A 27,038-nucleotide genomic window follows, 5' to 3' on the forward strand; every position below is an offset into this window, starting at 1 on the left:
GAGAGAGAGAGAGAGAGAGAGAGAGAGAGAGAGAGAGAGAGAGAAAGAGAGAGAGAGAGAGAGAGAGAGAGAGAGAGAGAGAGAGAGAGAGAGAATAGGAAGGAATCAAGAAGAAAATAATCTGAAGAGGTCAGAGAAACCATTCAGACTTTTAAAATAGAACCCATCACTAAAGGATATACCACAGACACCAAAAGACCTAGGACTAGCATGTTCTCCAAACAAAAACAGTAGAAAAACTACAGCCAAAAAAAAAGGGTGTGTGTGTAAAATCTGCTATTTATTTCTAGCTGAAGGACAGAGAAACCACTGACAAAAGCTCAAAGGAGAGCTGAATGCAAGTAAAAAGTAATTTAATTTTGTCAGTTTTGTAATGAACTAATTATTTTTGAGAGAGAAAAACGCAAGAAGTCCAAGTCATGAAATTTAGAATCAAGAACAGGGAATATAAAACAGTCCTTAAGACATGACTAATCTTTGAAAATGTGTGAGATTAAGGGAGGTTAAGGGGGAAAGGGGAAAGGAAAAGAGAAGGAAGAAAAAAGGATCAGATTAGACAGAAGAGGAAGGAAAAAATGATTATCAGAGCAGAGAAAGCAACAGAGAGAAATATGTAGATGGTGAGAGCTCTGCTTCTGAAATATTATTTCAGGTGTACTACTCTGCTGGCACTGTGATAGATTCATTTGGGCAAAGAGCCAAAGTGAATTACCGGCTGGCATCACTTCCCCTTGAAAGGTCAATCTGCTGATTAACCACTATTGAGCAGCTTATCTTTAAACCCTGGAAAGCTTCATTCTGAACTGGAGAGCCATGGCCCAGGAAGCAGAACAACAACTGCTCTGAATAGCAGATTCGGTTAGAGGTTTCCAGACATCACCACTATTCCCTTAACAGTTGTACTGCCCAAACTGTCTGCAGTGGGAGGTTCTGACACCTCTGTCTGATCTCTGCTTTAGGTCACAGTGAGAACATTCAGTCCTTTGCTCTTAATTTACTCCGGATGAGCACTAAAGATTGTTCCAAACACCTTTATCAGTCAATCAGATGGACATTATCAGCATCAGTGATATTATGTGTTCTGAAGTTGGTCCTAAGAGCTGGCTCAGCCTCTCTGGTGTCTATGAAACTATAGGTGATGCAGGCAGGATTGGGCCTCTTAGAGCCACTTTAGATGGAAATGGGCTCCACTGATGTTTGCCAGATTGAAATTGTACCCTTAGAGCCTAAAATGGAATGATAGTGATCCCTGGAATATGTGGGGAGAGCTATCTCTAACTGTTAAACTACTGCACTACGGGATCACTCCGTGACATTTCCTGAGCATATATAAGGGAGTATCCTAAAATACTTTTCAGTCTGATGACTGCTTCCTCAGAGACTGATCCTTGGAACTAAAAACATTTTAAGGGAACATGGTGCTAAATAGGGAGGGTCAGGGGAAAAATTAAACTTAAAAACTCCCCCATTTCCTAATAGCAATAGGCCAACTTCAAAGATATGACAAAGACCAGTGGAACTTTTCCTTAGGAGGAACCCAGTATTGCTTAATCCTAAATTGCTGCTAGTTCTTGGGTTTCTGGCCATAAGGATGAAACAAAGAAGTTGGGTTTCTCACTTAAGGCTCCATAAGATTCGTAACTGCTTACCAGCACCAGCATTGTTGAATGTGCCGGGAAGCACCAGCATAATGTGGTTGGGCCAGTACTTGCGATATAGTGGCATCTCATACTCCTTGATCACTAGGAGGTGAAGGTGGCTGATGCCTTCCATTGCATGGTAAAGGTTGAGCAGGCCTTGTTCGTGTCGTCCGCTGGAGGGAGTGAAGATCGGGCTCTTGACAACGCTCAAATTCTGCTGAAAAGGAAAACATACTAGGCGTAAGACGTTCTAGAAGCCTCCCCCCATCTCCCATTTCCTGTGGCTGGACATGATGCTCACCCACCTTGTCAGACACCAGAGGCAGCCGCATACTCTCCAGGTGTTTGCCTTGCTTGCTGAAGACAAAATGGCTTTCTTTGGATTTGGGGATGATGAAGTGGAGCTGAACCTCTTCTCCCAACATGGAGGAAGAGAATGTGAATGCGTGAAGGGTAGAATCGGACATCTGCATGGGAAAGCAAAGGGCAAAGGAACGGAAACTTAAGGTTTGCAGAAAAGGTTGGTCACACCTCTCACTCTGTTTTCCAAGAAACTAACAGGGTCGAGACTAACAGTAACTAAAGAATTTGAAATCCTCTAAAGCCCATGTTTGTATGCTCAACACAGAAAGAGCCATGGCGGACAAGCATCCCCTTTCTCTGGAGTTGTTCATTTTGACACATCTCCATAACATTAACAGAAAAGCTGCTGCTTAATATGAATTTTGGATGTTTCCTTTGAACCATAATTACTTTTATAAAATACAAAATCACCTACGAAGTATCTTGTTCTATTCCAAAGGGTCAACAAGCCGCAGGGAGAAAAATGCTTTTGTTTCCTATAGGTCATAAGATTACAGAGTTGGAAGGGGCCTTAGAGATCACTGAGTGCAACTTCCTACATGAAAGATGAAGAAACTGAGACACAGAGAGGTTGGTGCTTGCCCAGGTAACAAAAGTAGCAGCTGTTGGTGTTTGAACCAGGGGCTTCTGACTCTTCTTTTTCCACCAGACTATGATGCCCAGTAGGGCAGCCAGGCAGTGCAGTGGATAGAGTGCTGGGCCTAGAGCCAGGAAGAACTGAGTTCAAATCTGGCTTCAGATACTTACTAGCTGTGTGACCCTAGGCAAGTCACTTAACCTTGTTTGCCTCAGTTTCCTCATCTGTAAAATGACCTGGAGGAAGAAATGGCAAACCACCCCAGTGTTTTTGCCAAGAAAACCTCAAATGGGCACATGAAAAGTTTGGACCCAACTGAACAACAAAAAGCTGTGGATTCAGTCAGGGACAAATGACACATCCCAAGACAAACAGAAGTCTAATAACTTTAAAAATTTTTCTAGAGAAGAGTGTATTCCATGCTCTTTCAGTAAGTGATTCCAGTGACCGATTATAGCTGATATCTTCACATGCCTTACAAAAACTTAAATGAAGCTGCCAAGACTTGACTCGACTCAAAGACAATTTGTCAGTTTTATCTGCATGACACTAGGAGGGAGTTAGGTCTGTTTATTTAGGAATAACTATGATATTCCGTAAAAGAAAATAATCACATGTATAATTGTCTAAATACTTTATGTGGGACAATTCAACTATTACCCATATCACACAGAAAACACATCAATATTTTAAACTTTTTTATCTTTTTTTGAAAGCACATTTTACTACAAAAGGACATTTTGTGTGCAGCTCAAGTCTTTTAGCCCCATGATATTTTTGGTAGCGAGGAGTCACCGTGTATAGAGTTATGGACTTGGAGTCAGGAAGATATGAGTTTGGACACCTACTAACCATGTGACCCTGGACAAGTCACGTAATTTCCATCTGCCTCAGTTTCCTCATTTGTAAAATGGGAATAATAACAGCATAATAATAATAACCCTCCCAGGGTTGTGTGAGAAGTAAATATATAAAGCCTTTTGTAGATCTTAAAGTGATAGTGCATACACACAAACACATATATAGCAGCTATTATTGTTACTGACAAGTAAAACTAAACAAAGATTCTACCGATGCATTCACAGTTTTACTACCAATCCATATATAGTTCAAGTGAAGACTGAGTGAAGAACTATGGGGAAACAAGGGTCAACCTGAACCAGGATATCTATCTTCGGTTTATTTTTTCTTGGAGTGGTAGACCTATTCTTCATAGCTGAAGGTCTTTAAGGGAGGAAAGTTATTCTGATCCATTAACAGGAGAATAATTTTTCCTCAGGTATAGTAGGGAGAGAAGTGCTGTACTCCCCAAGATGTGGGTAGCTTCCTCTGGCCTTCATCTTTGCTGCTCAAATATTCCGTAAGAAGGTGCTATAATGGGAAGTGAGCTCATGTCTCCCTATGTGATTCTAGCTGCAAACAGCAACAAATAATTCTATTTTCCAAGCTCCCTCATCAATTACATTCCATGCTGGGATAAGAACATTGCTGGCTCAGGGCAATGCAGCGGCCAGCTCAGCAGCCAAATAGGAAATATAACTCAAAGTCAGTGGCATTATTTTGATCAATGAAGGGTAAATTTAAAAAACTACAACTTTCCGAGTTATCTATACTCCTACAATCCAATTATTTAAGGATAGTCTTTCTAGTCTAAAACCAAGGTATATCACACATGAAGTGCTTTTAGAACTTTTAGATACAATGTAGAACTAACACTCTGTTTTCTTCTCTGCCCCTAACTAATAAAAAACAAGCAAACCCAAACTTTTCCAGATTGTTGCATCACACATTTGGGCCACCAGTCAATAGGGCTTTTACATTATCCTGTCTAAGTCTCTACCAAGAGTATGCTGGGAAAACCCTATGGAAAGTCTCTGTCATAAATAGGAATACATTTTCCATCTCTCCATTCCTCAGTTTACATCCTACCTGAGAATCCTTCTCCCAGCCCAGCTTAAATACCAACGTCTTTAAGTAGTAGCAGGGACAGGTGAGCCTCACCTGGGATGCAGGGCTGATGTCCATGTACTGGTGGCATTGTTCGCAGTGATGGAACGTGTTGTAAGCAGCATACTTGGTCAGCATCATGGAGATGGTTTCCCGTTTCCTGGACTCCTCAAATTTGGCATCCTTTTTTGCTTCTGTGCACAAAGGAGGGGGAAAAACCCACCCTATGATTCATTCACAAGGCCTGACTACACGTGAGGAGAAGAACCCTCTCCTGAGTCCTAACTAGCTGGAACAGAAGGGGTTCTCGCCTACAATTAGAGGCTTGAGCTATGGTTTTGAAAATCAAAGCTTGTGATTTATGCATGAGTGAGAAAGATAAAGAGGGAAGGAAGGAAGGAGGGAGGGAAAATGAGCTAATAAAGGGAGTGAAAGCTCATGTAATAGAGTGCACACATGGATGTAGACACACACACGAGTACTTACACACACACACCCCCCCCCCACACACACACATACACATATACACAGTCTTCATAGGCTGTTCTTAGAGATCATCCTGTTCCAGGAGACCAACTTCCCAGACTCTCTGGAACCCTGACATTTAGCACTGGAAAGGATGACTCAATTTGCACTAACCTTGCTTGATTCCAGCCAACTTTTCAGTGAACACTGGACTCATCAGATTGTACTTGGGATCATGTACACTGACATCAAAAGGCATTTTGCCGAAGTTCTCAATGTCGGGCCACGGATCCCTTTCCGACAGAGTGATCTCACTGTTCTCACTGTGACCTAAAGCAGAGATCAGACAGAGGTGTCAGATGTTGTGCAAACCAGGAAGGAAGGAAAATCATAAAAAGCCAAGACTGAAGAGGTCAGAAAGAGACATTTCAGAAAAACGGGGGATCTTCCATCACAGGGTAGGAGAAATCTGAATAAGGCTGTCAGATTTGTGCACTGGAAAATGCAGCCCCATTATGCAGCTTTTGTTACACCCTCCCTCGATTCAGAGACCCAGAAATCTACGGAACCAATTCCTAAGGTGAGAATTTCCCAGACCAATCAGCATACAGACGCTGTAGGAATAATACTGCTTAGCAGTCAGCTTCTAACTGTGCAAGGACCGCCTGAACTTTCCCAATATTCTGGCCTGCTAACACCAAATGGTATCTCACCATCAAGTCATTCTGAGCCTTTAGTTTAACCAAGTTAGAACTGCACATGTGTAGAATCTTTCAAATTTAATGTCTTTTCAATTTTAACATTCACATGGATTCTCAAATGTACATGTGCTAGTTCCCCCAAATTTTTCTTCAGTTCATAATAGACTGCTATGATCAAATAAAATCTGCAGGCATGGAAAAGTAATTTATATTGACTTTAAACCACAAAGGAAAAAAGCAAAAATTTTCCAAAAAAGCATAATTGCAGGAATTACCCTTTTGTCCCATATAGTAACATTACTTATCCATCTGTGAACACTGCTGTAGGAATATTTCAGTGTGTCTTTTCAAAAGTACATTTATGTCTATTCTAACAATGGGAGGCAGGGCGAGTATTAAAGTGAACTAGCCAAAAAGAACCATTTACTAAAAATATCTATAGATTTTCTCATCTGCCTTGGTTCACAGCTCAATTGTCCTAAACTCATCATTGCAGATTAAAGTCCCAAATGGTTATGACACGATACAGAAATCATCACTAAAATCCTATTCAGTCTGGTGTCACACTGTGCTAAGAAGGTGGTCTTAGGTTATCAAAGGTTATTCCTGGGGAACAAAAGTTTAGCCAGGTCCAGCCATCAAGCAATATAGGCCAGTGGTGGACTGTATGATTTGTTTAAGGACTAGCCTAGCTAGGTGGTGCAATGGATAGAGTGCTGGGCCTGGAGCCAGAAACACTCATCTTCATGAGTTCAAATCTGGCCTCAGATACTCACTAGCTGTGTGATCGTGGGCAAGTCACTCAACCTTGTTTGCCTCAGTTTCCTCATCTGTAAAATGAGCTGGAGAAGAAAATGGCAAACCACTCCAGTATCTTTGATAAAGAAAACCCCAAATGGGGACACAAAGAGTTGGACACAACTGAAAAACAACTAAACACACACAAAAAACACACTAGCTAAGCACATAGAGGCCAATCACTGGAAGGCTGTTCATGAGGTCACAAATTTTTCTTTGCTACAGCAACTCACAGTAATATACAGTAAAGGAGAAAAGGACTATGCATTTTTTATATAATACTTACTATGTGCCAGGCACCACAAATGCTTTACAAATATTATCTCAACTGATTCTTACAATAACCCTGGGAGGTAGGTAATGTTATTATCCCCATTTTTATAGTTGAAGAAACTGAGGCAGGCAGCAGATAAGTGACTTGCTCAGGGTCACACAGCTAATAAGTATCTGAGGCTGGATTCAAACTCAGGTCTTTCTGACCCAGTGCTCTCTATCCACCTAGCTGCCCTTGTGGTCTAAAATACTCAGTGGTAAAGATTCCACAGTGCCTTGCACCTAGTAGGCACTTAATAAATGTTGAATGGAATGGCATGGAGTCTCCTGAAGTAAGGAAATAAGATGACCAAAATTTCTTCAGGGACACTGGGGATGTTTTAGAAGAAGTAAAATGATAGGGATTAAAAGCATCTTGCTTCTTTCCTCTGGAAATAAATTTAATTCTAGTTTGGCTCCAGGGCAGAAGATTGAAGGATTAGCCTGTGTCTGGAGTAGTCCTTACAGGTCTGGTCCAGCCCCATTTAGGAGCATGCCAGGGACCTCACACAGTCTTCAGAGTCCAGCTAGAAGTTTCAGCCCACTTTACGGGATAATGGGCATCTGTCTCATCTTGGGACTGAGGAGAGAGGGGGTAGAGTGGGATGATCTACAAGCATGAATGTAAACTGGGGAAGGGAAAAAATATCCTGCTTGGGAATGTATATATGTCTTTTTTTCTCTCCCTTCTTTGCCCCCTTCAATGAAAAATAAGAATAAAACATTTCTTCAGAGTATACCATCTTTTACACATATGAGAAAAAGGAAAGCATTGCAAGGGTAATGTTTCATTAATGTTGTAGGACAATCAGAAAGTAACCTACCTAATCTAAGGCGGCTAGTCTAATTCAGTACTGCCTTGGTGTGAATATTCTAGATTAATTTTAAGAAACCAGCCTAGACCTTAAAGGTCTAATCTATATTGGAGCAGAATTCACAGGCCTTCCCTGTTGTGGCTGTGTCCCACTAGGGATGGATTCAGGGGATATTGGTAAATGTTTAATGAATGGTTTTTGGTAAAATTAAAAAAAAAGTTTTTTAAAAAGTATGCATGACACTCGAAAGTTTAATCTCTATTATCAAAAATTTCTCCATCACTTTCCTAAGCCTAGACAACTTAAAAAGGCAATATATCAAACCCTGATTTGAAGTATTTGCCAATTTCTAAGGCACAAATGCTCGCATGGAAAAAAAATATTTTTTTTGTTTGCTTTGGCAATTGGGGTTAAGTGACTTGCCCAGGGTCACACAGCTAGTAAGTGTCTTGTGTCTGAGACTGGATTTGAACTCACGTCCTCCTGACTCCAAGGCCAGAGCTCTATCCACTGTGCCACCCAGCTGCCCCTTTGCATGGAAAATTTTTAACTATCAGCTCTCCTAAGCCAATATGAGTTGACTCCAACATGCCCCTGGCTAGACCAGCACCTGATCCATTTCTAGATGTAGATGGGTCAGGATATCATTCTTCCCTAGCATCCATCTCACTGTTAGACTCAGGACTGGAAGAACAAGATGCTTAAACTTCAGAGAGTAAAAAGAGAGAGACCAAACTGAAAAAGAGATATGGAGAGTTAAAGTTAAAGTCACTGAACTTCCTTCTCCTTCTCACCCAAAGGAGGAAGTCTCTACTTACTTGCTTTACAGAGCTGAAAACAAAGCATTTATAAACCTTAAAGCTCTATATAAACTTGAGTTATTATTATTATTATTATTATTGGTAATAATATTCTTCTGCTTGACTACTACCCTCACTGAGCACTGTTCCCTATTATCTTATTGGAAATGATTTTAAATTTCAATTTCCTTCATCATTTAATTGCCTTGTTAATGGAAATAGGGGGAAAGCCCACAACAGACAGAGCCTGACTGAAGATAAGAATACATTCTGGCTACTTAGGCAACACAGTATGAGAACATGACAGCATTCAATTTTATGATATCCCACCAGCCTTTGTTCTTTCATCCACTCATTACCATCTGCCTTGATGGTATAGCCCAAAGGGCCTTTCCATTTTCCCTTCAAGCAGACCCTTCTATGTATATCATCTCCCCCACTTTCAGAATATGAACTTCTTTTGGAAGCAGGGCCCAGCTCACTTTCCTCTCTCTCTGGGGCTCAGCACAGTACTCGGCACATTGCTGAGTGCTGAACAAATGCTTTTCCATTCATTCACTCAACAAATAGTTACTAGACACCTATTAATTCTCCCAGCATGATGCCTGCTAGGGGATACAAAAGAAGTCTTCAAAAGGCTTTTACAAATGAAACACCAGAAGATGTCAGAAACATGGGACAATTTAATTTTCTTTGTAATCTATACCCTCCCTTTACCTTTCCCTCCTCCAATTTACCTCACAAAAAGGCCTCTGAGAATTCTTGTACCATACTTACTGATATTAATCTCTTCCTCGTCATACACATCGACCTCCAGTAACCTGATGAGCATGCGGAAGAGAATCCTTAGGAACTGCAGATAGGAGCCAGTCTTTCCCACCTGATGGAACCATTTTGAGGCAAGAGAAGGAAAACAAAATGGGAAGAGGGGAAAAATTAAACATTTCATTAATAATACACAAACATTACATTAGTAAAAAAATGCATCAGTTACTTCTAACTCAGAAGAGATGCTATTTCTTTTCTCTTTTTTCTCAACACATAAAGAACCTACCTTTAGTAAAAAGAATAAAATCATATAAAATAAATACAAAATTCAGTAAAAATATTTTCATAATCATTTTCATCATTTCCCATTTGCTGATGGTTTTTAGAATTATAGGATTTAGAGTTGGAAGACACATAAGAGGTCATCTACTACATTAAGCACTGAGGTGGTTCTGTGGAAGATGTGAGTTCAAATCTGGCCTTAAATATTTACCAGCTGTGTGACACTGGGCAAGTCACTTAACCCCTGATTGTCTCAGTTTTCTCATTTTACAGATGAAGATAATAATAGCATCTATTACCCATGTCATTATGAGGATAAAATGAAATAATATTCATAAAGCACTTTGCAAACCTTAAAATTCTTTATAAATGCCGGCTATTATCATTACTGCTATTAATAATAATAAGCTTAAAACATGAATTATTTTTATAGTATTCCCAACTACAAGTTTTTAAGCTTTTGCTTAGATACCTAGAGTGACAAGGAATTCATGACCTACCAAAGTAGCCTGTTCCTTTTATGACCATCTCTAAATATCAGGAAATCTGTCCTTTCACTGAGCTGAAATCTGCCAACTTTTACCTATAGTTCTGTCTCAAGGGCCGGGAAGAACAAGTTTGGTGCCTACTTTTTTTTAAATTAATGACTTATTCTAAGTTTTATAGTAAACATGAATTTATCCAATTAGAGTTGCTTTACAACTATTTACATTTACATAAATGATTTCAGTGCATAACACATCATAACTTTACAATTATTCTATGTCTCCATCAAGATTCTTGGTCTATTCATTCATTCTCATTCATTTTTTCTCTTTTTTTTAATTTGCTGTATTTATTTGTTAAAGAGGTACAAGGCAGCTCTGTGGATGCAGCACTGGGCCTGGAGTCAGGAATACTTGAGCTCAAATCTAGTTTTAGACATTCACTAGCTGGGTGACCCTGACTAAGTCACTTAACTTCTGTTTGTCTCAGTTTCCTTATCTGTAAAATAAAGATAATAGAAGATAACATATGTAAAGGGCTTTGTAAACATTAAAATGCTTATTATCAGCTATTTCGTCATATGTATTCTGTTCTTCTGATGCTTTGGACTATTTCTTAAAGGGCTTTTCATATTTTTTATATTGGTCAATTTCAATTGCATTATAATTTTCCATAATATTAATGTATCACAATTTATTTCATTTCCCTATTGGAAATCCCCTATTGGGCAAACATAGGTTGCTTCTAGTTTTGGGGGCGGGGTTTGCAAAAAGAAATAACGGTGTTATAAAAATCTTTGAACAGACGGTTCTGTTTTGTTTCTTTTATAATGCTCTTGGCTTATTTCTAGCACTAGAATTACTGGGTGATCCTTATTCTTTGGGTCATCCCTTTTGCCACTGCTAGATGTTTCTATCCTACAATTCCCAGCTCTGAGAAATCTGTGCCCCCTTCTCCCAGCTCACTTCCAGTCGAGGTCCATACAGTAGGCTCTGGATAGGGGGTGCTTACCTGTGGGGGCCCTGTGAGCAGCAGCCTGCGGGGATGGAAGCTCCGGGAGCCAGTGGCATCCCCCTGGTTGCTGTAGTCAGCATGATGCTGCCGGGCAGCTGTCCACTGGCGGTAGTACAGGGACTGCTCCTCACTGGTCATATCCTTGTGCAGAAAGGGTCTCAAAGAGCTCACCCATGACACGTCAGCGTGGGGAAGGAGGGAAGAAGAGGAAGGCAACTGCCCACTCCTCTGAGCGCCCAGGAGGCAGTAGGCAGCTTTGGACAGTATCACAATGCGTGGAAGGGACACATGCAAACCCCTGCAGCCTTTGGCGGGTTGCCCCGGCCACTGGAAAGTCCGGGATGTGGAGGAGGAAGAGGAAGGCTTGGAGGTGGTGCTGCTTGCCATCTGATGGCCCAGGGAATCACACTCTTGCTTCAAAGGTTCTCCCGGGGGGGATTCTGGAGTAACCCCTTCATCAAGCCTTGAGCTGTTGGCTGCATTTTGGAAACTTTGCTTCTGGGCTGCACAAGAGGAACTCACTCCGTTCTCTGCTATGGAACCTAAAAGAGGAGAACATGCACCCACCAAGGATGCTCAGTGAAGAAGGGATGCCAAGCGTTCTAGAGCCTGGGGAAGACACACCCCAGAAGTCAATCTCAGCTGACAGCTATGCCAACAGGAAGGATTCTGTTTCAAGTCCATCTTCAAAGCTACTCACTCAAAATCCCTGTGTCTCTGATGGCCTGCATGTGTAATACCAACAAGCTAGCTGGTAAAGGGAGGCTAGGCAGAGAATACTATTGGCTTTTCAATTCCTGGCCGAGGGTGAGCAAGGCGCTACTATGACCAAACAGAGTAGTGGTTCTACACCACCTTTGGAGGGGCAAAAAATCTCAGGGATCATTAACTTACTGATTCCCACCACCTACTACCCAAAAATACCAACTGCTATAAAAGGGCAGTATTGCTTTCAGGAGGCACCAATCAGGAATGTTATTTTAAGCAGAACATTAATCTGGATCAGATTCTGTTAACATTATATTACAAACATTTGTACTAGAGACCAGCCTGCAGATCACCTGAGGGATTCTTACAAACTATAGTAATGGGCTTCACTGCCTCAAAAAGAATCCTGGGACTCAGACGCTCTCCCCAATACGTTTGGTCAGCCAGTCCTTGTGCAGAGAGGTCTAAGGGGGGGCAGCTGGGAGAAGGAAATCCATTAGCAACTGCATCAACTCCACTAGACAACAGAATTAAGGCAAGGACTAAAAGAGCCAAGAAAAAGGCTAACCACACAAACAAATAACCCAGGCCTAGCTGGCCTACTTAGAATCACCATCTTGGTAGAATACTGGGTGAAAAGGAAAAAATAATATTAACATCACAGGTGGGTTAATATTTGTCACTGAAGTAGCCAGCCAAGTCATTCCAGCAAATAAACACAGGCTCAAAGCCTCTGGGACTGGAAGGAATTTAGCTAAGGGCCAATAACATTGTACCCTACCATAACATCCAACATAATTTTTTCAATATTTCTTGATACTCTTAAGGGTTAGGGGAAATTGTGAAAATGGATGAGAAGTCCTTTGGGTGGTTGACAGCTTTTTCATGAAATGCTTTGTTGTCATATTACGAATCATCTTTTTCCAATAACCCTGTGACAGAGGTCACTGAAGGCTATTGTAAAAGCATGCTCTATCCCTACCTGCTCTGTGGTTCCAGCCAATTAATGGCCCTCCTTAAGCCTTCATACCCTTTACCCTCTTCCTGGAGAATCCCTCCTAAGGAAAGAGGTAAGAAAGATGAACCAAACTACTAACCTGAAGTTCCAGTGACTGCACTGCTATTGCTCTGGGGCCTTTCCAAATCAATCAGCAGCTCATCAGAGTCATTTTCGCTGACACTGGTTCTCTCATGCTCCTTCTCACTAAGATCCAGAGCAACGATGGGCCCTCGGATGACTTCCTTAGAGACATAGCAACATGCCAGGCCCACCTCCTGTTCTAAGGCGGTTCGAGTTAAATAGCTCGAGTCAATTAACCGGAGGTCACAGTACTTCAAGGACCTGTTTAAAAAAAAAATTGTGCTATTCTTCTGAACTTTGCATTTTGAATGGGAACAGCTGTGTGCACACATTTGTTTATTTGCAAGAGGTATTCCTAATGTGCATTGGATCTGGTATACAGCATGCACTATTTCTGCCTCCACCCCATCCTTATCACCAACAACGACACTTCCCACCTCCACAAAATAGTGCATGGGGAGCAAGGTTGCTTATGGAGACTACTGGAGGTGCACATGGCTACTGCTCCAGCAGTATGGTTCTCTAGGACTTGTTCTTACCCAGGGAGGCAGGGATCCTTCCTGCTGCTGTCTTTGCTTATAGGATCCTTCCCCTGAAGCTGAGAAGTGAGAGGGGGATGTGGTAGGGATGTTCTCTCTCTATGATGCTTAAATAGTTAACCAAATAATCCATGAATAGTTGACTAGTTTTCTAAACGCTTTCTATAATCCTCTCACCATGAGGCTTTGCTCACAAAGGTAACAAGGTCTTTATTCAAGATGCTTCCAAAGCAAAACATTTTGTGTGTTACATATTTGGGTCAACAGGAATAGAATTAACAGGTCAGCAGGATATGTTTTTTCAGCCATCCAGAGAAAGGGGTACTTTTTTTGCCAGTAATAGGCAGTATCCACTTGTGGCAGTTGGCCTCCCAATCTGCTTGCCTCCTCTAACCCTGTGATTTCTCTAAAACTAGTGTATCTTCTTTTTTTAAGGTAAGGGCTTCCAGACCAGCCAGATGACAGAAAACTAGACAGTGTTTTCTACACCCCTACAGCACTGACATAGAAAGGAATGGCAGCCTAACTATGGTTATTAACCTTTCGTGGCCTTAACCTTTCACTCTAAACAATGAATAATGGAGAGTGAGAAGTGGTTGTTTAAACAGTACCTGGGAAAAGTTTCTCCAAGAGGGTCTTTTCCAGTTAATATTACAATACAAGGTAGACCTTCTAAATCCTGATAGGTCCGAGGGATCCATTCTTCTTGTTCATTTCTTCTCCAACTCTGCAGAAAGAAATCCATTTAGTAAAATTAAATTTCTCCTAATTCAGGGTCCATCTTCACTTAGATCTGTGTAATCTGTAAATTCTAGAAAAGGCTACAACCCCAAAGGAATCCTAATTTAGTAGATGAATAGGAGAGATCAAGGGTTCTTTAACCTAGAGTCTATGAACTTTTTTAAATGAAATATTTTGATAACTGTATTCTAATATAGCTGGTTTTCTTTATAATCTTATATATTTTATTTTGTGCATTTGAAAATATTACTCTGAAAAGTTCATCCATAGATTTAAGAACCCTTGGAATACAGGGATGCATTATCCCCCAAAGGAGCGCAGATGGAGTCAGTCCAAGGCAGAATATGACTTGTAGTTTTCATTCCAATTTCTAACTGGATTACTATTAACAGGAAAGAGAATGGTTGTTGTGAGCCTAAGATGAGATCATGTTTTGAAGCACTTTGCAAATTTTGAAGAATGAAACAAATGTCATCTATTATTATTTTACAGTGATATAAAATACAATGAAATGTGTAATAGTCTACATTTTTTGATTATCTGATCTGACTTAATGAAAATACCCAAAGACACTCTCTTCACAAATAAACACCTTGGAGTTTTTGTCTAAGTAAGTTTTCCTTGATGCATTAGGTTGCACTCTGGACTCTCCTGGTCTTCCTCTACCATGCCATAGAAACTTCTTCACCATGGAAGCTCACTCTGTCCCTGGACTTCACACACTGGAAGTGCCCTGTAGCCACTGTCTCTGATTGGCTGATTTCTTTCAGAACCTCCATTTTAAGGAGGATGCCTGGGCCAGCCACGTCTTCATTCTTCTTCCGGCTATATGCTTGACTCTCCCGGACTCTACAATGCCTCTGCACTAGGTACCTTCATCTCTTCCTTCCCTACTCCCAACTTTAAAATTCCCATTTATGTCATGTCTTTCCCCATCAGAATGTGAGCTTCTTGAGGACAGGCAGGGACTGTCTGTCTCTTTTCCTGTATTTGGTATCCCCAATGCTTAGCACAGTGCCTAACACTCAGTAACCCCAGTAAATAAATGCCTTCTGACTTGACCAAAAAAAGACAGTTTTATATATAAATGATGAATTGTTAAACTTCATTCAAATAGATACTTCTTTCAGTGGGAAAACTAATCACCAAATAAATATTACTTAGGAGCTCTTTTCCATGTCTGTTTTATTTTATTTTTAGCAGTTTAAAAATTATAAATTGTTATGTTTACTTCAAAGCAACCAGCATAAATAATTACTGACTTGGGGCGGGGGGTCTTCAAAGTTACTAACCTTTCCAAAAGGTTATTCTCTAAAAGACTGAAAATCTAAACTTCCTTAAAGATGTCCAAATGTGATAATCATATGACTTCCATTTCAGTTGTTACTTTGCTACAAAAAGTTCACTCTCTAGAATAACTACAATTACTATTATTTTAAAATAAAATTCATAAGACTTTGTGTTTAAGCTGCCATTAAGGATTTATACAACAAGAGTTAGGCTTGGCTTAGTGATTGTTGTTGTTCAGTTGTGTCTGACTCATGACCCTATGGACCATAGCCAATACTTTCCATGGGGTTTTCTTGGCAAAGATACTGGAGTGGTTGCGATTTTCTTCTCCAGTGGATTTAGGTAAACAGAGGTTAAGCCACTTGCCCAAGGTCACACAGCTAGTAAGTGTGTGAGGCCAGACTTGAACTCAAGTGTTCCTGACTCCAGGCTAAACACTCTATCCACTAAGCCCTCTAGCTGATTCTAAGATTTAGTGATACTGGCGGTCAAAAGTGAAAACCAAAGAGCAGGGCATAAAGATACAGCGGTTAATGAAAATACAGTCATGCATTCGGAATACTGACACACTTAAAAATAATCAGAGGGTGCCAAGTAAAAACTAGAATTTTAAAAAGCCACTGGATAATTATGATTGAGAATGGGAATAGTCATCTGCTTATGTCCTGATGAAGAGTAGAGGCCTACAGAAAGGAAACTAATCTTCAGAAATATACCACAATTCCTTCAATTTGAAATTGTCATCAGGGAAACCTCAACTACAGGCATATTTTAAGGCAGAAGAAAAGCATGGCACAATTTGCTCGCCTGTCATTTAGAGTTGTCCATTTTGAGTAATTAGATCCAAGTTTAAAGGGTTTCTAGTATCTTACAATTCATTTCATCAGAAAGAAAAAATAAAATAGCATTAAGAAAAAAGATGCTTCAGTAAAACATCCTTCCTCACACATTTGCCACATGAAGGAGAACTCAATCTTCCTTCATTTGACATGCACATTAGCTGAATCACCCTGGTGAGAAGATTCTTTGAAAGAAGAATGACACTGTTCATTACTTTCCTTTTTCTCTTTTAAGCACTTCAGGGTTTATTTTGGTGCTGATTGCTCATTACTTTCCTATTATCTATAGGATTTGAACAGCCTCTCCCGGGAACCTCATTAGTCTACTATACTGCCAAGTACGCTGAAATCAGGTCATAATAGTTGGATAACAGTAGCTCTGCTGGACAGCTACAAGAAGTTTTGTCTTCAAGTTATTATCGATAAAAATAACAAATGTCATTTACAACCTTGGCTAGTGTCACTCCGATCACAGAAAGATACCTTCTCTTTTACAAAGTTACTTGCCCAGATATCTCTACTAACTGACCATGGGTTTAGAATGAAATTGCACTCCAAAGGAGTTTTAAACACCAAAACGTTGTCAGTTTTAGCAGTGTGGCTAAATGTTTAGTCCAGCAATGGCCTTGAAGCTCAATGTCAACGAAGCCTGCTTTTTTTTTTTTTTTAATGGCTTCATTTGTCCTTATGGAGAAATTTCTTTCCCTCTCTCTCTCTGCCTATTTGTCCACCTGCCCCTCCCTCCATTTCTTTTGAATTTGAGACAATTTATAAATCAAATAAAATGTAAAATAGGACAGTTAGAAATAGAACTGAGATGGTGTAATGGAAATAAAGACAGTAGTCAATTAGATGGACCGACTTCTACTCCAAAGGATGGGGAATGGTAAAGAAATAAACTGGTAAACTGGGAACTACTTGGCAGGGCTGCTATAGTCTTGCCTATGGTATGAGCATCTTATAATATTTTCACATAGTTACTTCCCCAACTGCTAAAAGATCCGGTTACCAAAAGGGTCTTGATCTATCCTAGAAATTTTGAGATTTTAAGACATTTGGACATTGGGGGTTGGGTTGGGGCCCGGAAAGAGTAGGCGATCATACAAACCATATAAGACTACCATGTAGACACCTTCTTTCAAAGGATCCCTACAGCTGTCCTGGAGAACCCTGAGATGCTATGTGGAACACAAGGCAAGAACCTAACATCAAGACCAAGTTTGAAAGCAATTATCCCAGGATATTCCAGCAGTTTTGGACTATGACAGGAAGCAAGCCCTTGACTGGGCGAGTCTGGATGGTCTACTGAATCCACATGGGGTGGTCTGGTCCTGGTTTAGGCTGGTATGAACCATTTGGAAGGTTCCCTTAGGTTCACAATCTGAGTTGTTTGGATCCTCAGAGATCATTTGAGCCTAATTCCTCTATAACATTTCTAACAATAACAAGTTACTGTGCAAATTCTACTTCAATATCTCTGATGAGAGGAGAAGCAGATTGGGTCTGGGCCCGGATACTATTTCCACTTTTGGAGATGTAAAAAAAAGGACTTTGTTGGGCCTGAAAGAAACTATGTGTCTGTCCACTGGGAAGTTCTGGATTGGGATGTGTTATTAAACTCATGTTCCTGGGGCTATGCAATTAAACAGGATGTTGGTTAGAGGGTTCCACAGTCAATGTATGCCTTAAAGGACACACATTGGTCTTGCAAGGCCTCGAAAGGCCCTTCATTCTTATTTTATTTTTGTTAGGGCAAAAAATAGCTTAATATGGTGATTTTAGTTTTCTCCTGAGGGACTCTGAACTAGTGACTGGGAGTATAAATATGCTACCCAAGTTAGCACAGATGACTAAAGGATAGCTAAAACAGGATAAGAAACCCCAGAAAAATATCTTTAGCCCCAGTTCTCACCCCTCTGCAGCAACAGAGCATAGAGCACAAGAAGTTAGTTACCTGACTGAACTTATTCACCTTCCTTATTTTATCAGCATTGTTCAAACAGTATATAAATTATGTCTCATTCAACAAACATTTATTGAGTGTCTTCCTATGCAATATGCTTACCATTTCGCTAGGCACTGAGCATCTTAAAGGCCTGGTACCTTCAAGTGCAGCTAGGTGACAAAGTGGATAAAGCACTGGGTCTGCAATCAGGAAGATTCATCTTCCTGAGTTAAAATCTGGCCTCAGATACCTAACTAGCTGTGTGACCCTGGGCGAGTCATTTAACCCCATTTGCCTCAGTTTCCTCATCTATAAAAATGAACTGGAAAAAGAAATGGCAAATTACTGCCAAGAAAACCCAAGTGGGGTCACAAAGAGTCAGAAATGACAGAAGAACAACAATCTTCAAGTGCAGATATTCCAAATAGCTACTGGGACAAATTATAAGTGCCAGAATGTACCATGCCTTTAAGAACAGCAACGGGGACTTATGACAGGGATCTAAATATCCTGCCACTCATGTGATCTGAGGTCTTGTAAGTTAACTACAATTGTCTTAGTTAGAACTTAGGAGAAACATAAGAAAAATAACATGCAGAGTAAGAAGGGCATCTTAAATTTCCCCGTTATTCATTCCATGAATTCAATGTCACTTGCTAAAATCTCAAAAAATTACTATTATTCATAATTGTGAATGTGTTACATTACTACAAAAAAATTAGAGAGAGATGCGATGTTTAACCATGAAATGTCATACCTCGTGGCTGAATAAGACTCTGCTGATTTTAGTAAAAGACAAGAGTTTCTACCTCCTGGCAGAATTTGTTACGTTCTCAGTTGCCGTTCAATCTGACACCAGGAACGCCACAGAAGAAAATGAGCGAATGGGTCCTATTTTAGATAGACCCCTTTGATGTTGAAGAGAAGCAAACTTACCTGATTCATGACAAAACAGACAGCTGTGTGTTATATTCATCTTGCACAAAGTCAGTAAATACTAGACCAAATATGACCATTTCCTTTTTGTACCTACAGCTAGAGAGCATTAATATCAACCAGAGATGCTAAAAAGGGACCTTAGCTTTACAGCCAGAAAGGCCCTTGGAAGTTATTTAGCCCAATTCCTTTATTTCACAGATGAGGAAACTGAAGCCAAGAATGGAAATGACTTGTCCAAGGTCATACAAATAGTAAGCAACAGAATCAGAATTTGAATCCTCATCCTGACTCTAAATCTAATGCTTTTAGCTGTACCACACCATTTCCTTTTGCTTATTGAGACAGCAAGACAGCTGGTTGAAGACAGGGATCCCTGAACTAGAGGCTGGGATTGAAAATCAGGCAAACTTAAACTAGTTAAGGGAAGGCTCTTTAAACCTCTGAGGCAGAAAGGGAAGCTGAAGGGACAGGTGAGGACAGGAAGACTCTGTGTCACGGAAGTTCAGTATGGTCGGCTCTCTCCTTAGAGGCAGCCTGGTGGTGTTGGGGGGATGGACTTGAGGTCAGAAAAGCAGGAGTGGAAAAATCACTTAGCACCCACCTCAAGGGAATATTCTGTGGGTCACAGGAAATAACATGTTCAGTGCTTTGCAAGTGTTAAAACACTATATAAATGCTAGTTAACTGTAGCAGTAGGAGTAGTAGTTAGTAGTAGTAGCAGTAGTTGTAGTAGTAGTGCTGGTGGTAGTAGTAGTACTAGTAGTAGTAGTAGTAGTAGAAGTAGTAGTAGTAGTAGGAAGAGGAAGAGGAGTAAAAGTGGAAAGTAAGGTCATCTACTGAAAGTGAGGAGCCAAGGAGTAAGATGAGGACATGAGGAGAACAGAAGTGCCTTTGAACAACTGTGGGGATTGTAACTGGCCTCATTAAGAACTGAACTGATAGAATACAGACTGAAACATACTTCTTTAATTTACTTTACTTTTTTCATGTTTTTTTTTTTCTTTTTGGTCTGTTTCTCCTTTCACAAATGTGATTAATACGGAAATATATTTTATATGATTGCACATATATAACCTATATCAAACTGCTTACCATTTTAGGAAGAGGGGAAAGGAGGGAGAGAGGGAGAAAAATCTGGAACTCAAAATCTTCTAAAAATGAATGTCAAAAATTGTCTTTACCTATAATTGGGGAAAATACTATAAAAATAAGTTTTTAAGAAGTTTAAAAAAATAATTGAACTGATAAGAATACTAGGATGAAGATACTGAGTGGTGGGAGCAGGAAGGAGACCTTTTCTTGAAGACATCCCAGAAATCAGAAAACCTAGTGAGTCTTGGCAGGATCCTTGGTAGGACTGGGTCAGCCAAGATAGGTTAGAGACTAAAGTTAATTGCAATGAGACTAGGCTAGGCTGGGATAATTCTTGCTCTCAGAATCTTCTAAAACTGTATCTATAATTATGAAAATAATTACGTCCCTCAAAAAAGAATCATAGATCTACAAGTGCAAGGGCCCTCGGAGGCCATCTAATCCAATTCTCTCATTTTATAAATAAAGCAACTTAGGCCCGGAGAGACTAACCGATTTCAGGTCACACAGGCAGTGTCAGACACAGAATTTGAATCTATGTCCTCTAATTATAGAGCCAGAGGCTAAGTGGCATACCAGATAGAGCACTGGACTTGGGAGTCAGGATGATCAGAGTTCAAATCCCACCTCAGACACTTATTTGCTATGTGACCCTGGGCAAATGATTTAACCTAAGTCTGAGTCTCCTCATCTGCAAAATAAGGATAATTATAGAACCTACCTTAAAGGGTTGTTACGAAGATCAAATGAAATAACATATATAAAGTACTCTATAAATGCTGGTTATTATGATTATTTTTATTTCCCCACTATATCACACACACTGCCTCCTTTCTTAAAACTGTCATGAAGATTAAATGCTAAACATCAAATAAAATACCAAATAATGAATTTGTTCATAATTGTCACAAAGACCAAGTCTCAGACATCTGCACTATATTGGGAAAAAACAATGAATAACTGGTAAAATGGAAGGTAGAAACATTTATCTGTTGCTAACCTTTAACCGTGCCACGAAGTGACTGGCAACATTTAGTTCTGAAGCTGGGTTCCCAAGGATGATTTCAAAGCGGTACTGGAGGCCCAGCTTATCCCGCACCTCCTGCAACCTCTCCTTTGCCAGCATAGCCAGCTGCACTGAAGGCACCCTGATGATCAGCATGTGCCCCCGCCCACTCTTGTCCTTTCCTGGCGAGCTGATGAGGTCATCCATGATGCTGAGTGTTTCTGGAGTACTGTGGTCTCGGAGAGATGCCATGGTGGTGAGGGCCATCAATGCTTCTGAGTACTGTTGAATGAGAAGGTAGCAGCGAATGACCATGCTATGAAGCCTGGGGTACCTTAAAGAAAACATGCACAACAGCGTTAATTAGTAAAGCAGTCTGAATTCAGGGATCTTCATCACGGGCTCTACAGTTAGGACCAAAGGCCAGCGGGTCACTGGGAGCCTTTGCAGAATGGGGCCCCACCATACTGAGATACTGTTCTGATATGTGGTGCTATCTTGGCATACGAAGTTAAATCAGATTATAGTGGAACCACAGAGTTAGAACAGGAAGGAAACTTAGAGATCCAGTACTTGATTTCCTCCCCTCCCCCCCACAACTGCCATTTTACTGATGAAGAAACCCAGAGTGATTAAATGACTTAAATTACAAAGTTAATAAATGTCAGAGCTGGGATTTAAATAATGGTCTTTTGACTCAAAACTGCTCTTTTCACTACACCAAGCTGTTTCCCTAAATTCAATAATCCCAACATGCTATCGATAAAGAAGTTTAAGAAGATGCTAGACCAGGGATTCTTAACCTGGGTTCCATGAACTTGTTGTTTTTAATATTTTGTTAATGGTATTTCATTATAATTGGTTTCTTCTAAAATCCTTGGTGTTTTATGCCTTAAAAAAACATTATTCTGAGAAGGGGTCCAAAGGCTTCATCAGAATGCCAAAGGGCTCCACGACACAAATCAGGTACAGAACCCTGGTTTTAGACAATCAACCAATCAACAAGCATTTAAGTGCCTACTACTTGCCAGATGATGGAGACATAGATAAAAAAGAAAGTAATCCCTGCTCTCAAAGAGGCTACATTCTATTGGGTGAAATAACATGTACATATATAAATGTAATTTTATACACACACACACACACACACACACATAATACAAAGTAAATATAAGACAGAGAAAGGGCACTAGTAGTAGATAGTGGGGGAGAACTGGAAAAGGCTTTATGGAGTTTGAGCTGTCTTAAAGAGATTTAACGAGACCCTGGTGAGAAGGGAATATATTCCGGAGATGGAGGGTGGTCACTGCAAAGACTTGAAGATGGAAGATGGAACATTATGGGAGGCCAGAATAATACAGAATGCAATAATGTACAATGAAACTGGAAAGACAGTGCGGCCAGGCTGTGCCAGCCTTAAAAAGGCAGATGAATTTATATTTTGTCCTAGAGGCAATAGGGAGCTACTGGAGTTAATGAACAGGAGGATGACATGATTAGATTTCTGTTTCATGAAAACAACAGCTAGCATTTATGTAGCACTTTAAGGTCTGCTTTAAAGCACTTTATGAATACTATCTCATTTTAGCCTCACAACAACATGAGCAAGTAGATGCTGTTCTTTTCTTTGTTGTAGTTTAGTCCTTTTCAGTCATGTCTGACTTTTTGTGACCCCATTTGGGGATTTTTTGGCAAAGATAATGGACTAGTTTGCCATTTCCTAATCTAGTTCATTTGACAGATGAGGAAACTGAGGCAAACAGGGTTAAGTGACTTGCCCATGGTCACACAGCTAGTAAGTATCTGAAGCCAGAATTAAACTCAGGAAGGTGAATCTTCCTGTCTCTAGGCCTGGCACTCTATCCATGCAACACCTAGCTGCCCGTTACTATCCTTATTTTTTTTTTTTTTTTTTTGGTGAGGCAATCGTGGTTAAGTGACTTGCCCAGGGTCACACAGCTAGTAAGGTCAGATTTTAACTCAGGTCCTCTTGACTCCAAGGCCAGAGCTCTATCTACTGTGCCACCCAGCTGCCCCATGCCCATTACTATCCTTAAAGAGGATGAAACTGAGACAGATAAGAAGTTAAGTGACTTGCCCAGGATCACACAGCTAGTAAGTGTCTGAGGCCAGATTTTATCCTGACTACAGGTCTAGTGCTCTATCCACTGTACCACATAGTTGTCTCTAAATTTAAATAATACTGCTTTGGCAGATACATGGAAATAGCAAGGAGGCCAGGGTTACTGCATTGCAGAGATTGGAAAGATAGGTTATGAAGGGCTTCAAAAACCAAACAAGTGAATAGCAGAGAGTGCAATGAATATACCTTCTATAAAATATCCTTTCATTCTATTATAAGAAATAGAACACTCGCTCCATGGATCTGGCCCAGTTTATAAGATTCTGAAAGCTACATATATATAGCAAAGTACCTTCCAGAACATGAGAACATGAAATAATATAAATATACTAATGGCTAATGACTACTTCAATATCAACACAATGAAAATGATTTTCTGTGAGAAAAATTCAATATAATACAATGCCAATGTAACGAAAGATTTTACCCCAATATCAGGCTTAATCTCAAGAACTGTAGGAAGCCATATATTATTTTTGCGTATAAACCTGTTCCATACAGTCACCTTTCTAGATCACCTCAGGGTAGGGTGGACAATACACTGTCCTAGGGGACCTAGGTTTGAAGTCTAGCTCTCACACTCTTTTTTTTTTTTAAATAATATTTTATTTTTTCCCCAATTAACATGTTAAAACAATTTAAAAACTTTTTTTTTTCAGGTTTTGAATTCCAAATTCCACCTCTCCCTCCCTCCCTCTTTTTTCTCTCCCAACCCTGAAACGGTAAGCAATCTAATGTAAGTTATACATGCCACACCCATTTCCTATGTGTTCTTGAGTAAACCTCTCTGGGCCTAGGTTTTCTCTTCTGTTAAAAGAAGAGGCTGGAGGAAATGATCTATTAAATTCCCTTCTATGATCACATACTTACTTCCAACAAGCATTTACTGGGAATCATTATTAAGTATTGAATTAATATTAAGTACATGATAGGCAGCAGGGGTATACAGACAAAATGAAAAATGATTTCTGCCCTCAAGGAGCTTACATTCCACCAGGGGCAAACAAACAGGTAAACCAGTATATCACAAAAATCTGAGGAACAAGTGAGCCCCAACAGGCTAGGAGGATCAGGAAAAGGCTTCTGGTAGGGGATGGGACAGGAGATAAGCAGTGAATAAAGTTAGGGATCCAAAGAAGTAGAGATGAGAATGGACAGCGTTCTGGGACAGTCAGCCTATAGAAAGGCAGAGAGATAAGCAACAGAATTATTTCTGCTGATTCAGTTTCTAAGCAGCAATCTCATTGGGAAAATGTGTGATCCTGTCTGCACTTACCCATGCAATACAAAGATCATTGACTTCAGGTGACCTGACTTTCTGGTTTGTTCAGGATAGCCCCGCTTTTTAATTGCTTTGACTGCTTCGGCATGTCATGGTATCGTCAGATTGCAGATCAATAGCTGGAAGGGGCTTCAGAAGTTATCTATTCCAACCCCTTTATTTTATAGATGAAGAAACTAGGGCCTAGGGAGGTTAACTAGCTTGCCCAAGGTCACAAAGGTCGTAAGCTTACGAGGTGGGATTTGACCCCAAGTCCTCTGTCTCCAGAACTGACACTGCATTTTGTTTAGAGCTTGAAGCTAGGGACACATCGCTAGCTTATTAGGAAAATAATATCCTCTGGATCTTGGCAATGTTAGGCTAAGATAAGTTTCTAGTGCCTAAATAATGATAATGTTAAAGACAATGTATATGTATGTTTGCCTCTCTGTGTTGCCACAGTCTGGGAGTTTTGGTGAGGTGAAGGGGTATTTGTTCATCTTCCACTCCCTCCATCTTCCCCTTGGTGTCACCTCCATTCCTGTACAAACAGCTAGTCAATAAACATTTATTAAGCACCTACTATGTGCCAGGCACTATGCTAAGCACTGGAAAAAACACTTACTATGTGCCAGGCACTGTGCTAAGCATTTTACAACTATTAATCCCATTTGACTGAGTAGAAATGTGGTCTTTTTTTTTTTTTTCTAATTAGGGCTTTCTTCAATGAGGGAAAATGTTGTGAAATTAACTTCTGTTATTCTTCATGGAACCTTTCTTTGAGACTTTGGGTTACCGTTGTAATGGCTGGCCTGAGGCAAAATTTAAATGAGTATAAATGAGAATAAATGAGAACAGACCAAGGCAGAGAGACTGGGTTGAGAAAAGCATGAGTAAAACCAAGTAAACCACGTGATGCACCAGGCTCCCCACGGACCCATAATAAGGCCTCTTAGCTTCTCAGCTTTCTCTTCTGGTTGCTAACTGGCAAGATATATTTACTAACTACATGGGCTGTGTGCTATCCTGCTAGATTAAGGTACCCTGATATTCTGGTTGGGTGAGGACAGTCTTGGCCTTGATAACCTGGCCTGGTGAGGTGTTCCCGGATATATTCCTGGACAGCTTGGGCCAGGGTGAACTTTCATAGAGTTACAGTCAAACTGTGAAGGGCATGATGCGGGTTTGTGAATTACTACACATCATCTGGTAACTTCACAGAGAAGCATTTCAGTTGATAATAAAGTTAGAGGCTACAATGCAAGAGGTTAAGAAATGAATGGGAGGCAAGAAAGAGGATGCAATGAGTTTAAGCAGTTTTTTTTTTTCAAGGTGTTTGGCAGTGAAAAGAAAGAGAGATATTGGATAATAGCTTGAGAGGATGGTAAGTGTGGGGTGGGGTGGGACTTGCGGCAAGGATGCCAATTAGGAGTCATTTGATAGGCAATGAAAGAGGTAAAGAAGATCTGAACTAGGATGGTTGTTGTGTGAGTAGAAAGTAAGGGGATGGATGGGAGAGATGTTCCAGAGGTAGAAACAATAACATCTAGCAACTGGTTAGAGATGTATGGTGAAGGAAAGTAGGAATTAAGGAATTAAGGAATTAAGTCACCAAGGTTGTAAACCTGGGTGACTAGAAGGATGGTTGCACCCTTGATAGAAACAGAAAAGTTGAAAAGAGGGATGGAAGTTAGAAAGACATAAACTATGGGCTGAAGGGGGGCCTAGAAATGTCCCTTACCAGAGACTGGCCACTAGGTGATAAATATTTTTAGCCACAGCAGTTCATGAAACTATCTGCTAAGGTGTGGAAGGGCCTTGGACTGCACAGCTATGAATCTCAGCTCTTTTGTGGTATATAGTTTATATACCAAATTTCCTCACACCACAATGAAGTTTGATCTTGTACCTAATATTAGATTGAAGCAAACTGTTAGGAGAAAGACTACTTATTATTAGAAAAGCCAGAAAGAGTATGTGAACCTCCACTCACAATCTTTGATGAGAGAAATTTTCTTTATTTTTACCTCCAGGTGGTGGCATTTGAGTATGAAGTCAAGATCATCCAGCAGATGGAAGGAGGGGCCTCAGCCCTATTTTTGCCATGCCCACTGTTATTCTACCAGCATGAATGAATGGTCATCACATAAAAGACTAATTTTATTCCAAACCTTCAAAATATCATTTTCACAGCTCATACCCTGTCCAATACAACACTGGGATTCACCATATTCTTGCCTGTTTCAGATATGCGTCTACAGCTGGATCAAAGGTTACGCTTTCTCATTATTTACCTTTCTAAGAGCGTGTTGACCATTTTCTCAAACGTTTCGTCACATCTTAGAAGTGGACTAGTGATTCCCCACTGCAGGGACTTGCTGTACTCATTCAAGCCAAAATACAGCTTCTCCTCACTGCCCATGTCCTCCTAGTTAAATTGAGAGAGAGAGAGAGAGAGAGAGAGAGAGAGAGAGAGAGAGAGAGAG

At 40.3% G+C, this 27,038-nt stretch overlaps 1 protein-coding gene across 1 annotated transcript in view; it reads right to left on the reverse strand.

Moving 5' to 3' along the window:
* The window catches only part of LOC114031711 (GREB1-like protein), a 148,257-nt gene that overhangs the window by 12,970 nt on the left and 108,249 nt on the right, over positions 1-27,038 (reverse strand). The window contains exons 18-27 of the mRNA XM_027846868.1: positions 26,847-26,980; positions 21,143-21,482; positions 13,908-14,023; positions 12,774-13,018; positions 10,966-11,510; positions 9,196-9,298; positions 5,167-5,322; positions 4,582-4,721; positions 1,946-2,107; positions 1,650-1,854 (exon numbers count right to left, since the gene is read on the reverse strand). Coding sequence (XP_027702669.1) covers positions 1,650-1,854; positions 1,946-2,107; positions 4,582-4,721; positions 5,167-5,322; positions 9,196-9,298; positions 10,966-11,510; positions 12,774-13,018; positions 13,908-14,023; positions 21,143-21,482; positions 26,847-26,980 — 2,146 coding nt within the window. The remainder of the gene's footprint in view (positions 1-1,649; positions 1,855-1,945; positions 2,108-4,581; positions 4,722-5,166; positions 5,323-9,195; positions 9,299-10,965; positions 11,511-12,773; positions 13,019-13,907; positions 14,024-21,142; positions 21,483-26,846; positions 26,981-27,038) is intronic.

The sequence above is a fragment of the Vombatus ursinus genome, unplaced genomic scaffold (genome assembly GCF_900497805.2).
Source record: "Vombatus ursinus unplaced genomic scaffold, bare-nosed wombat genome assembly UNPS02015255.1, whole genome shotgun sequence".
Taxonomy (NCBI): domain Eukaryota; kingdom Metazoa; phylum Chordata; class Mammalia; order Diprotodontia; family Vombatidae; genus Vombatus; species Vombatus ursinus.